Genomic DNA, 15000 nt, shown 5'->3' with positions numbered 1-15000 from the left:
ATTCTAGGATTCTGATTCAGGCCCTTATTCTGCCACCGAAAGGTCACTTAACGATGACCTTTGTTAACCTCAACCACAAAAGCAGCCATGATGTTATATAAGACCCAGTGAATCTGGGGAACGTAGGACCCTGGGGATGTGCACGCTCCATGATGTCATGTTAAGTAGTAATGCTAAATTTCATTGAAACTAAAATCAACATGCAAATGAATCCTAATTGACCTCAATTTTACACACACACACACACACACACACACACACACACACACACAGCCCATCATACGACTGGATGAGGAAGCTGACGCAGAGGAAGAAGCAGGTGAAGAAGGGCAAAGCGTCGCTGCTGTTCGATCACCTGGAGCCGATGGAGCTGGCCGAGCACCTCACCTTCCTCGAGTACAAATCCATCCGCAGGATATCAGTAAGTGTCAGGGGAAAAATAAATACCTCACATCAAGTGGGAAAGAGTGCACCTGTGGAAACACTGAGATAGGAATGTGTGTGTGTGTGTGTGTGTGTGTGTGTGTGTGTGTGTATATACATAAGAGCTCTTTGTCAGTGTTGTATAATGAGCACCTTCTTTGATTTTCTAGCATAATGGAATATTAAACACACAAAATGATTCTTATACAGGAAGGCGAGTATAAATGTAACATAGTGTAGCAAAAGTAAACGCACCCTGCCCTGAGGGAGCAGAATGAGACCACTAATTACACACTTTTACAATCATCTTTATTTCCAATACGCTGTACTACACGAGCAGAGTTTATCCATCAAGTAGCTTTAAGGTGGTAATGAAGGCTGTATTCACAAACTATAGCTCCTTAATGTGCTTTAATATGCATAACTGAATTATAATCAGGGAATAATAATAATAATAATAATAATAATAAGAATAATAATAGAGATGTACTGTGTGCCGGAGCTGCGTTTGTATTTTCCATTAAAAGTGACCTCATGTGTTGGTTATCAGCTCTGATACAGACTTTCCACTGATGAAGCACAACTTGGTCCAACATCGAAACAGGAGATAACACTCATTTTCCAATAACGCTGGCGTGTGAGTGTGAGTGTGTGTGTGTGTGTGTGTGTGTGTGTGTGTGTGTGTGTGTGTGTGACCTCCAAAACATTTTACCTACTAACACACTCAATCAAGTGAGTGCTTGCTGCTCCAAACACAAGAATCTAAGAACAATATTCACACCCCATCGCTGCTCAGTTCTGGACTGTGATTGGTCAGAAGGCGGTGATTAGTTCTGTATAACCGCGGCTCTGACAGTACCGCGGGTTTATATTAACGCGCTCGTTCTGAAATTAATACGTTATTGTTTCTATAGTAACGGCTCGGTCACAGGGACGTGTACGGCGGCCGCTTCGCTGATAATAAACAGATTACAAAATCATTAACACGGTAATAAGTGTTCTCCAGGGTAATGAGACGTTTATGTAATATTTATGGAAGGAGTCTCCAGTGTCAGAGGTTAAGCTGTAACTTTACATTTTCCGACATATTCAGCAGGACAGAGGAGTTTATGCTTCTTTACGGTTTCTCGGTAACACGATTTTTTTTTGGTCGTATTAACGTGAAGAGAGAGAATAGAGAGAGAGAGATTAAAGAGAGAGAATATAAAGCGAGAATAGAGAAAATAATGAGAGAGAGAATAAAGAGAGGGAATAAAGAGAGAGATTAAAGAGAGAGAATATAGAGAGAGAATAGAGAAAATAATGAGAGAGAGAATAAAGAGAGAGAGAATAAAGAGAGGGATGGTGAGGGAGCGAGTGTTTATAGCTGCTATAACGTAAGTGACAACAGGAACTCACTCGCTTCACCAACATTATATGTAACTATAAACGGATAAAAAGGATGATGTGTTGTTCTTTAATAAATATGGGTTTAAAAAGTGTGTGTGTGTGTGTGTGTGTGTGTGTGTGTGTGTGTGTGTGTGTGTGTGCTCAGTTCACAGACTATCAGAGCTACGTGGTGAACGGCTGTGTGATGGATAACCCCACACTGGAACGTTCCATTGCTCTGTTTAATGGCGTGTCTCAGTGGGTTCAGCTGATGGTCCTCAGTAAACTCACACCACAACACAGAGCCGACGTCATCAGCAAGTTCATCCACGTGGCCCAGGTACACACACACACACACACACACACACACACACACACATTCTGAGACTTGTTATTGTTGTTTTAAAAAAAAAATTAATCAAAACTCACACAGTATGACCTTTGACCTTTTTTGTGGTGTATCACTAAAGAAGTGACGAGAAAAAAGAAAAAAGCGATGTAAGAAAGAAAGCGAGTGAAAAGAAAGAAAGAAAAAAATAAAGACAGATAGAATAAAGAAAAGGATGAAAAGAAAGGGTAAAGAACGCTATGGAGAATGATGGAAAAGACAGAAAAAGAAAGAAAGAACCGGACAGAAGGATAAAAAAAGAAAGTAAAAATATAGAACAAATTTATGTACAGATTAAAGAAATGATGATTGAAAAGAAAGGATGGAAGAGTGGATGAGGGTCGCGCGTCTGAATCGAGGCTGCGGATTGGTCTGCAGCTGTACCGGTTATTATGACATCATTATCCGTCAGCTCCACGCTTTAATCTGCAACCGTTTAAAAAAGATAACGTTTATAAAATGCTGAAATCGTGTACCAGACTCTACGTGGAAATTAGTTTCAATCATAAACATTTTAGCTTTATTATCATACATCAGTAATAAAAGCGGAGTTCTGTGGGAGTTCGGGGAGGTTTGAAGCACTCACATGGAGGACGCTGACATTTTGCTGCCTCTTTGATATGCTAATGTTTGATATGCTAATGATTGCTATGCTAATGTTTGATATGCTAATGGTGCCGATGAGGAGTACAGTGGGACGGAGAGCGTAGGTAGCGAGAATGTAATGTGCTCACATTCAGTGGCCAGTTCGATAAAAGCTGTTCGTGTTCAGACGAGTGACGAGCTCTTCAGCGTTCAGAGCTTTTTTTTTTAAAATCGAACAAAGCGGCGTTAGTCACTCAGAGCAATTACACCACAGTGCGCTAAGTGCATTAGCATTAGCATTAACACCACGCTGATGCTTCAGCTACAAAAACAAAGGCGAGCGAGGGAGGACTTTTCTTTGTGGTTCGAGTGCACTAAATGGCTCGTTGTGGTGCATTGTGGGAAATGTGTTATGGTGTGTGTGTGTGTGTGTGTGCATGTGTGTCCCACGCTTTCTTCCTCTCTTAATCTCTTCTCTTTTTCCATTGAACTTTTTATCTCCCAATGTCTGTCCATCTTCTTCTCCCCGTCTATCTCTCTCTGTACCTCGATTTCTTACTTTATTTCTATGTTTGTTTTTATCTCTTTCTCATTCTCTGCCTCTATCACTTTCTCAATCTCTCTCTTTTTTCTTCTGTCCCTCCGTCTGAGACAGGTGGGAGTGTCTGAGTGAGACAGGTGGGAGTGTCTGAGTGAGACAGGTGGGAGTGTCTGAGTGAGACAGGTGGGAGTGTCTGAATGAGACAGGTGGGAGTGTCTGAGTGAGACAGGTGGGAGTGTCTGAGTGAGACAGGTGGGAGTGTCTGAGTGAGACAGGTGGGAGTGTCTGAGTGAGACAGGTGGGAGTGTCTGAATGAGACAGGTGGGAGTGTCTGAGTGAGACAGGTGGGAGTGTCTGAGTGAGACAGGTTGGAGTGTCTGAGTGAGACAGGTTGGAGTGTCTGAATGAGACAGGTGGGAGTGTCTGAATGAGACAGGTTGGAGTGTCTGAGTGAGACAAGTTGGAGTGTCTGAATGAGACAGGTGGGAGTGTCTGAGTGAGACAGGTGGGAGTGTCTGAGTGAGACAGGTGGGAGTGTCTGAGTGAGACAGGTGGGAGTGTCTGAATGAGACAGGTGGGAGTGTCTGAGTGAGACAGGTTGGAGTGTCTGAGTGAGACAGGTTGGAGTGTCTGAGTGAGACAGGTGGGAGTGTCTGAGTGAGACAGGTGGGAGTGTCTGAATGAGACAGGTGGGAGTGTCTGAGTGAGACAGGTGGGAGTGTCTGAGTGAGACAGGTGGGAGTGTCTGAATGAGACAGGTGGGAGTGTCTGAGTGAGACAGGTGGGCCTGTCTGAGTGAGACAGATGGGAGTGTCTGGCTGCCATGATAGTATTGAGCTTTAAATGATTTACTCTCTCTCTCTGTCTCTCTCTCTCTCTCTTTCAGAAACTTCTTCACTTGCAGAACTTCAACACACTCATGGCGGTGGTCGGGGGTTTGAGTCACAGCTCCATCTCACGCCTGAAGGAAACTCACACACACCTCAGCGCTGATGTCACCAAGGTGGTGGTAGTAGTAGTAGTAGTAATAATAATAATAATAATAATAATAATAACAGGGCACGTTTGCCCTAGCATGTTTGCCTTGCACCTCCTGGGTTTGGGGTTCGGTTCCCACATCTGCCCTTTTGCATGCTCGCCCTGTGCTTCGGGGGTTTCCTCCAGGTACTCCAGTTTCCTCCCCCAGTCCAAAGACATGTGCTGTAGGCTGATTGGCATTTCCCAGTTGTCTGTAGGGTGTGAATGTATGTGTGATTGTGCCCTGTGATGGGTTGGCACCCTGTCCAGGACGTCCCCCGCCTCATGCTGCAGGCTCCCCGCGACCCTGTGTAGGATAAGTGGTACGGAAATGAAGATAAAAATAACAGTCACAAACAGCAATTTTAGGGTCCAAGCACAAAATCACCAATAGATGCTAATTTGCAATTACTGCTAGTTGGACTTCCTGTCAGCAGTGTTTATAGGTGATACATGATGAGTGTGGAATTGAAGTTGGAACTTGTACAGTTTGAAATTGAAAACAGTTTTTTTGGAATTTGCAATTAAAATTATTGTTAATAATGTCAGGTGGAGTTGATCAGTTTGGCCTTTATTTGAAATCTAAATTGGAATTTGATATTTTAAGTAAATTTTGGAGTTTGGAAAGTCTGCAGTTTGGAATTTAAATTAGAGTTGGAATTTTAATTTGTTGTTTGTAATTAAGCTTGGAGATTGGAATTTGTAACGATTTAGAATTTGAAAAGTTTTAAATAAATTTAATTGATATTTGGAATTTACAATTAAAATGATCATTTAGAATTTCAAAGGGAATTTGGAATTTATTTGATCTCTAAATCGAAATTTGGAATTTAATTTTTGATATTTAAATTGGAGTTTGGGAAATTTGCAATTTGGAATTTTAATTGGAGGCTGGAATTAATTTTAAAACAGCAGTTAGGAAAGTTTTGAATTTAAGTTTGTTTGGAAATTTTTAAAGACTGACCACTAATAAACCCTTTGTTTGAACCTTATTTAGAACTCATAAGTCACTTCAGTTTTCTTTCTTTCCATCGGGAGCAGATCTGGAGTGAGATGACGGACCTGGTGTCGTCGAAGGGGAACTACAGCGCGTACCGTAAAGCCTACAGCGAGTGTGAGGGCTTCAAGATCCCCATCCTGGGCGTGCACCTGAAGGACCTGATCGCCGTGCATGTGGTTTTTCCTGACTGGATCGACGAGAGCAAACTGAACCTGGTGAAAATGCAGCAGCTCTACATCACGTTTAAAGAGCTGATGACGTTACAGAGCTCAGCGGCTCACGTCGAGCCCAACATGGACCTCATCTACCTGCTGGCTGTAGGTCACTCACTGCAGGGACTAAGTGCACTAGCAAAGTAGCAAACACTAATATCACTTAGGTCCAATGTGGGGGGGGCGGGGGGGGCGTGTTCAGACCAAAATAAAAATAAACAAAGAAGAATCAGTTAAACGTGTAATACACTATATATTAAATCATTATATAAAAACAAACAAATAAAATATTTTACATTAAAAAATAAGAAGAATAATTATTATTCTATTACACAATAGCTTTTTTTATATTTCTTTAACCTTTTTATCTTTATTTATAGCTTTCACTGGATCTCTACTACACTGAAGATGAGATTTATGAGCTGTCTTTACTACGAGAGCCACGAAACACCAAATCTGTGGTGCGTGCACACACACACACACACACACTCACACACACACACACACTCACTCTCTCTCTCTCTCTCTCTCTCTCTCTCTCTCATGGTAAAAACCGTCAGTTTGGTGAAGGGCAGCTAAATTTGTTGGAATTTAAATTGGAGTTGGGAATTTAATTTGTAGTTTGCAATTTAAATTAGAGTTTGGAATTGAATTTATAGTTTGGAATTTAATTTGTAGTTTGGAATTAAATTGGAGTTATTAATTTGAAGTTTGGAATTTAATTTGAAGTTTGGAAATTAAATTGTAGTTTGGAATTTAAATGGAGCTGGGACGTTAAATTTGAGTTGGGAATTTAATTTGTGGTTTGGAATTGAATTTGTAGATTGGAATTTAAATTGTAGTTTGGAATTTAAATTATAGTTTGGAAGTTAAATTGGAGATTGTAATTTAAATTGGAGGTGGGACTGTAAATTTGAGTTGGGAATTTAATTTGTAGTTTGCAATTTAAATTGGAGAGTGGAATTTAAATTTGAGTTGTCAATTGAATTTGCAGTTTGGGATTGAATTTGTAGTTTGGAATTAAATTGGAGTTAGGAATTTGAATTTGAGTTGGGAATTGAATTTGTAGTTTGGAATTTAAATTGGAAATTGGACTTTAAATTGGAGTTGGAAATGTAAATTGTCATTTGGAATTGAATTTGTAGTTTGGAATTGAATTTGTAGTTTGGCATTTTAATTGTAGTTTGTAATTTATATTGGAGTTGGGAATTTAATTTGCAGTTAGGAATTTAATTTGTAGTTTTGAATTTAAATTGGAGTTGGGAATTTAAATTGGAGTTGGGAATTTAATTGCTAGTTTTTCATTTAATTTGTAGTTTGGAATTAAATTGGAGTTGGGAATTTAAATTGTAATTTGGAATTTAAATTGGAGGTGCAAATTTAAAATTTGAAATTGAAATTAAAATGATAGTTTAGTTCATTATCAGTTGGAGTTTTGGATTTATTTGAACTAGGTTTTGGAGTTTGGAATTTAAATTTGAGTTAAAATATATTTGAAATTTACTGTATATTGGAGTTTGTCAAGTTTTCAGTTTAGAATTTTAATTGGAGTTTGGAATTTATTTGGAAAAAATGTATATTTATATTTGAGTTTGGAAACACATTTAAATTGTAGTTTGTAAAGTTTTTAATCTGGAAGTTTGACATTCATGTGGAGCTTCAATATAAGTTTGAAATCTATTTGGAATTTGTACTGGAGTTTGAAAATTTGCTATTTGGAATGTCCTCTATAATCTTTGTTATAATCATATTGTTTATTTGAAGCCTACTTCTCCAACAACGCCGAATAAAACGCACGCTCCTCTGGACTGGGCGTCAGGAGTGACGACTAAACCAGATCCTTCAGTCGTCAACAAACACATCCGCAAAGTGGTGGACGTAAGATGCTGTTATTTTTATTGATTCCAAAAACACAGACGATGGATATGTGGAGAAAACAGTCAGGTGTAAACAGAGAGATGTCACATTTTTAAATATTTAAAGTATTAAATCATCCAAAAGTCAAAAAATTTCATAAAATTGCTGAATTATGACAGCTTGTCGGCTAATCGGGAGAAAGCTGCGTATTATTGATGCTGCTTCCTGAAAAGAAATTGAATTCACCAGGATTTCTGATATGTTCTTCCCGCACAGTCCGTGTTCCGGAACTACGATCACGATCACGACGGATACATTTCCCAGGAGGACTTCGAGAGCATAGCGGCCAATTTTCCTTTCCTGGATTCTTTCTGTGTGTTAGATAAAGATCAGTGAGTCCCAAACACTCGACACGCAACACACACAACACGCTCAACACACTCGATACCACACTCAACACACAACACGCTCAACACACTCAACACACTCAACACACAACACACACAACACACTCAATACACACAACACGCTCAACACACAACATACTCAACACGCTCAATACACACAACACACTCAACACACAACACACTCAATACACTCAATACACACAACACGCTCAACACACAACACACTCAATACACACAACACGCTCAACACACAACATACTCAACACGCTCAATACACACAACACACTCAACACACAACACACTCAATACACTCAATACACACAACACGCTCAACACACAACACACTCAATACACACAACACGCTCAACACACAACATACTCAACACGCTCAATACACACAACACGCTCAACACACTCGATACCACACTCAACACACAACACGCTCAACACACTCAACACACTCAACACACAACACACACAACACACTCAATACACACAACACGCTCAACACACAACATACTCAACACGCTCAATACACACAACACACTCAACACACAACACACTCAATACACTCAATACACACAACACGCTCAACACACAACACACTCAATACACTCAACACGCTCAACACACACAACACGCTCAATACACTCAACACACTCAACACACAACACACACAACACACTCAATACACACAACACGCTCAATACACAACACACTCAATACACACAACACACTCAACACACACAACACACTCAACACACAACACACACAACACGCTCAGTACACACAATACACTCAATACACTCAACACACGCAATACACACAACACACTCAACACACTCAACACACAACACACACAACACACTCAATACACACAACACGCTCAATACACAACACACTCAATACACACAACACACTCAACACACACAACACACTCAACACACAACACACACAACACGCTCAGTACACACAATACACTCAATACACTCAACACACGCAATACACACAACACACTCAACACACTCAACACACAACACACACAACACACTCAATACACACAACACGCTCAATACACAACACACTCAATACACACAACACACTCAACACACACAACACACTCAACACACAACACACACAACACGCTCAGTACACACAATACACTCAATACACTCAACACACGCAATACACACAACACACTCAACACACTCAACACACAACACACACAACACACTCAATACACACAACACGCTCAATACACAACACACTCAATACACACAACACACTCAACACACACAACACACTCAACACACAACACACACAACACACTCAGTACACACAATACACTCAATACACTCAACACACGCAATACACACAACACACTCAACACACTCAACACACAACACACACAACACGCTCAGTACACACAATACACTCAATACACTCAACACACGCAATACACTCAACACACGCAATACACTCAATACACACAACACACTCAATACACACAACACACTCAATACACACAATACACACAACACGCTCAACACACACAACACGCTCAATACACACAACACACTCAACACACAATACACACAATACACACAACACACTCAACACACACAACACGCTCAATACACACAACACACTCAACACTCAATACACACAACACACTCAACACACACAACACACTCAACACACACAACACACTCAACACACTCAACACACAACACACACAACACGCTCAGTACACACAATACACTCAACACACGCAATACACTCAACACACACAACACACTCAACACACACAACACACTCAATACACACAATACACACAACACACTCAACACACACAACACACTCAATACACACAACACACTCAATACACACAACACTCAACACACACAACACACTCAACACACACAACACACTCAATACACACAACACACTCAACACACTCGATTCCACACTCAACACACAACACGCTCAACACACACAACACACACAACACGCTCAATACACACAACACACTCAGTACACACAACACACTCAACACACAACACACACAATACACTCAACACACACAACACGCTCAATACACTCAACACACACAACACGCTCAGTACACACAACACGCTCAACACACAACACACTCAACACGCTCAATACACACAACACGCTCAACACACTCAACACATACAACACGCTCAGTACACACAACACGCTCAACACACAACACACTCAACACGCTCAATACACACAACACGCTCAACACACTCAACACATACAACACGCTCAGTACACACAACACGCTCAATACACACAACACGCTCAACACACTCAACACACACAACACGCTCAGTACACACAACACGCTCAATACACACAACACACTCAACACACTCAACACGCTCAACACACTCAACACGCTCAACACACTCAACACACACAACACGCTCAGTACACACAATACACTCAATACACACAACACACTCAACACACTCAACACACACAACACGCTCAACACACTCAATACACACAACACACACAACACACACAACACGCTCAACACACTCAACACAACACACTTAAGACACAACACACTCAACACACTCAACACAACACACTTAAGACACAACACACTCAACACACCACACTCAACACATACAACACACTCAACACACTCAACACAACACACTTAACACTCAACACAAACAACACACTCAACACACGCAACACACACAATCACGTGTTGTAGTTATTTATTTACTTTCAGAATTGTGCTTTATGGCCAAATACACCAGAGTGTACAAGCAATGATTGAGACATTGAGCTATTATTATTATAGTTGTTGTTGTTGTTGTTATTGTTGTTGTTACAGTATAACAGTTAGCAATATTTTTTAAATGATTGAAAATATTAAAATAGAACACTGTGAAATCTGAATCTGTTCAAATGAAAACCTCTCTGTCTGTCTGTCTGTCTGTCTGTCTAACTTTCTCTGCCTGTCTCTGTCTGTCCATCTGTTTCTCTGTCTGTCTTACTCTCTCTGTCCATATCTGTCTGTTTGCCTCACTCTCTGTACCCATCTCTGTCTGTCTGTCTGTTTCACTCTCTCTACCCATCTCTGTCTGTCTCACTCTCTCTACCCATCTCTGTCTCACTCTCTGTCCCTTTCTCTGTCTGTCCAATTCTCTCTGCCTGTCTCTGTCTGTCCATCTGTCAAAACATTTTCTATCTGTTTTACTCTCTCTCTACCTGTCCCTGTCTGTCTGTCTCACTTTCTTTACCTGGCTCTGTCTGTCTGTGTGTCCATCTGTCTGTCTCAATCTTTCTGTACATCTTTGTCTGTGTGTCTCACTCTCTTTGCTTGTCTGTGTGCCTGTCTGTCTGTCTTACTCTCTGTGCTCGCGTGTGTGCGCAGGGACGGCTTGATCAGCAAGGATGAGATGATGGCGTATTTCCTGCGCGCTAATCCTGTGCTGCAGTGTAAAATGGGGCCGGGTTTCATCCACAACTTTCAGGAGATGACGTACCTGAAGCCCACCTTCTGTGAACACTGCGCTGGATTCGTAAGCATCACATTTACACACTGTTCCAGCAGCCTAGCTCAATGAACTCACATTTACGCCACATGACTCAGCAGGACGGTACGCTAACGTGAATTTTTACCTTTAAGAATCTCAGAGGATTTTTTTAACGTATAACAAATAGATTTATACAAATAAATCTGTGCACACTCCCAAATGTCCAAATGATAAAACCACCAGATGCACCAGATTATTAGATTACATCCAAAGCCAGATAACAAACTGAGTAATTATACCCTCCATCCTTACACCCTGGAGGCCTGAATGACCTTCTGAAGCAGATTTTTTTGGTCTGTAAGAGAACAGATTATTATGGGCCGAGCTCCAGCGGTACAAGGCACCTGTTGTTTTTCCTCGGATTCTGATTATTATTATTATTATTATTATTATTATTATTATTATTATTATTATTATCATGCTGGCTAGGGTGTCTATGGCAGCCCATAGAACCGTGTGGTAAAATGTTGTGAAATTTGGCAGCCAGCTTCAGGACACATTCAGCTACAATTACACCAAATCTGGGCCCCAAATTCTTAAACCTCTAGCGCCACCCACAGGTCAAAGTTTGACCAAATTTCAAAGTACATTTTTGCCCATAACTTTTTGACAGTCTTGCCAAAATTTCAATTCCATCTAGGTGTCCCTAGATTCTTTGGATCACATTGAGTTCAATGGACCCTATGACGTCAATTTCCGCCTAATTAAATTTTTGAATGTAAATTGTTGGGGTTTTTTTTTTCGCTACTCCTCCTACAAATTTTCACCAAATTTGGCTCATAACATCTTCAGACCAATCCACACAAAAGTTATCACAAAAGTTTCGAAACCGTTCGCTTGTAACCAGCTAACGTCCGACAATGAAGTCACGCTTCTACGACCTGAAGCTACGCAGTAAACTTCATGACAGCGCCACCTAGAGGTCGAAAATAACAATGATGTGGAAAATGCTTGAGTCTAATCGGTGTTTTCACTACTCCTCCTACAAATCACACCCGAAAATCATTACATTTGGACCATATCACCTTAAGACCTGTCTGCACAGTTGTGTGCGAGGTCGCATGAATGCTGCTTGTTGTTTTTGTTTTCTTTCATTTGCGTTTTGTTTGAGATGTGTACTTAATCAAAGTGCTGTGTTTAAAATCAGCATGATGTTTAACCTTATTATAATTAAAGCACTCACACTCTCACATTTCCCTCCCTCTCTCTCTCTCTCTCTCCCTCTCTCTCTCTCTCTCCCTCTCTTTCTCTCTCTCTCTCTCTCTCTCTCTCTCTCTCTGTTGCTTGCTTTCTCAGCTCTGGGGGATTATTAAACAGGGCTACAAGTGCAAAGGTATGCTCCGTTCCTTTATTTCACTCATTCACTGTATAAATAAATGCACTTTTGGCACCATTTGACTGATTTATTGCAAACTTGTGGAACCTGTTTTGCATTCAGACTGCAGATTTTAGTAAGTGAAATGATTATTAAACTTATTTTAAACTTATTTCTAGGCATTTCTACTCATTTCAAGCTTTAAATAGACTTGTTCATGCAATCTCAGCAGATCATCTCTTGCCATTTAAAGCATTTTATCTGCAGATAGAAAAGAAAAAAAAATTAAAGATCCAAATGAAATCGTGAATGAAACGCATCTCAAAACAGAACAGAAACAAAATAATAAATATTTGATAAATTTGCCCATATCTTTGAATACCACGGCGCTGCTGAGTCCTGGACTGTGATTGGTCAGAAGGTGGTGATTAGTTCTCTATAACAGCAGCTCTGAAAGTAGTGCAGGTTTATTTTAATGCACTCGTTGTAATACGTTATCATTTTAGATCCTAGGATCACTACGTTTCCACAGAGAACTGTCCTGTGTTTGTGTTCTTTTGAGATCTTTTGGAAAAGGGATTTCTGATGAACATTAAGTGGCAATACCACTCACAACACCTGGTGTTAGAAAAATAAACACTCTGCCTGTGTTTTCTTGCAGACTGTGGTGTTAATTGTCATAAACAGTGTCGAGAGTTGCTGGTGCTAGCGTGTAGGAGACTTCCGCGCTCCACCTCGCTCTGCAGCGTCTCCCCCGGAGCTCACAGCTCGTTACCCAGCAGCCCCACCCTGCCCACCTCCAAAGGTACACTGTTAATACACACACACACACACACACACACACACACACACACACACAGCAATGAACAATACAACACGACAGCGTAAAAAATTCTCAAACACTAAAGACTGAAAATCCAGTTGTGCTGACCTCACCTGTCTTCTGATTTCTTCTCCAGGTGAAGACGAGGTGTTCGAGTTTCCCGCCGTGTCGCCTTCAGGTTCTCATTCAGAACCCAAATCCATCACTCTGATGACGGGTTCTGCTCAGAGGATCTCCGTTCGCTTCCAGAGAGCCACGACGAGTCAGGCCACTCAGACTGATCCCCTGTGGCCCGATAACGCCTGGGGCGAGTCCGGCTCCGGATCACACACTTTCCCTAAGATGAGGTGCAGGCCGCATCGCAAAAACTCTAAAAACAAAGGCTTCGCTCGCTGGGAAAACGAGACGAGCGGCCACGAGAGGAGAGAATCGTACAAGCAACTGGAGGAGGAGGAAAGAAACGGGGTCACGCCTTTGCATCGCCATTACACCCAGGATGCCAAGGTGAACCGGTTCTGTTTCTGTATCGATGATTTACACTTAAGCTCAGTTTCTCAACCTGACACTAACAAGGCTTAAAAATAGGTTCATGTGAAAGAGTCTAGAAATATCTCCTTCAGTATATTATACATTGTATTATATTATATTATACAGGATTACAGAATTGAATCGTTTTTAATCGCGTAGTCAACACATTATGAGTTATTATATAAAGAAAGATAAAAGACATTTTTTTAAATAATTACATTTTCTAAATATTTAGCTTTTTGAGACAAGTTCGTGTTTGTTTGTTTGTTGTTTTTTTTTTTTTACCAGAACATCAGCGAGTTTAACAAATATTCCAAATCTCATGTTTCGTAGTTTTCTTGTCATTGCTGTTATTAGCATTATTTTATTAATTAAATAACTCAAAGTAGCCAATTAAAAGCCTGATAAAATCACATACGTCCTGCACACACGTTATGATTTCATGACCTCCATTTAGTAGGTACATTAAACTTTTGGAGCATTATATATATATATATATATATATATATTTAAAAACCCAGTTCTGCTGCCCTGTCCAGTCAGTTTGCTGGTATTTCCTCATGTGTAAGTCACTTTAGGATAAAAGCGTCTGCTAAATGAATAAACGTAAACGTAAATGTAACTCTCACCAGTAGGCGCAGTGTTTTCCAGCACTGTCGAAACATCGCGCTGTAGTTGCAATTAATCAGGAAAAACAATAAGATGTGCTGGATCGAGTGCTGTTTTATAACAGTGCAGGTGGAAGCCATGTCGTTACATTAAAGCAACTCCGCGTCTTTAGAATCGGGATCGTCACGCTCTGAAGATCTCTGACTGTCTTCCTGATCTTTATTTGGAAGTAACCCAGTATAATTAAGCGCAATTTCTCATCAGTTCGTCTGATTTGATTGGGTTTCACATCTCACAAATGTAGCTTGAGACAAACAAATGACAGGAACTTATCAAGGAG

General features: G+C 40.5%; 1 protein-coding gene across 3 annotated transcripts in view; it reads left to right on the top strand.

The window, feature by feature from the left end:
• Positions 1–15000, top strand: part of rasgrp3 (RAS guanyl releasing protein 3 (calcium and DAG-regulated)) — a 25702-nt gene that overhangs the window by 5769 nt on the left and 4933 nt on the right. Inside the window, exons 5-15 of one of the 3 annotated variants that reach the window (XM_053633019.1) lie at positions 274–421; positions 1958–2131; positions 4192–4308; positions 5364–5639; positions 5915–5995; positions 7299–7412; positions 7668–7783; positions 11223–11370; positions 12682–12718; positions 13362–13505; positions 13660–14027. In XM_053633019.1, coding sequence (XP_053488994.1) covers positions 274–421; positions 1958–2131; positions 4192–4308; positions 5364–5639; positions 5915–5995; positions 7299–7412; positions 7668–7783; positions 11223–11370; positions 12682–12718; positions 13362–13505; positions 13660–14027 — 1723 coding nt within the window. Of the gene's footprint in view, positions 1–273; positions 422–1957; positions 2132–4191; positions 4309–5363; positions 5640–5914; positions 5996–7298; positions 7413–7667; positions 7784–11222; positions 11371–12681; positions 12719–13361; positions 13506–13659 lie in introns of all 3 variants that reach the window. The other 2 variants (XM_053633018.1, XM_053633017.1) reach the window with 2 other exon arrangements.

This window comes from Ictalurus furcatus, chromosome 9, assembly GCF_023375685.1.
Source record: "Ictalurus furcatus strain D&B chromosome 9, Billie_1.0, whole genome shotgun sequence".
In the NCBI taxonomy this organism is placed as follows: Eukaryota; Metazoa; Chordata; class Actinopteri; order Siluriformes; family Ictaluridae; genus Ictalurus; species Ictalurus furcatus.
The sequence above is the reverse complement of the archived record's forward strand: the minus strand, read 5'-3'. Positions and strand labels throughout refer to the sequence as shown.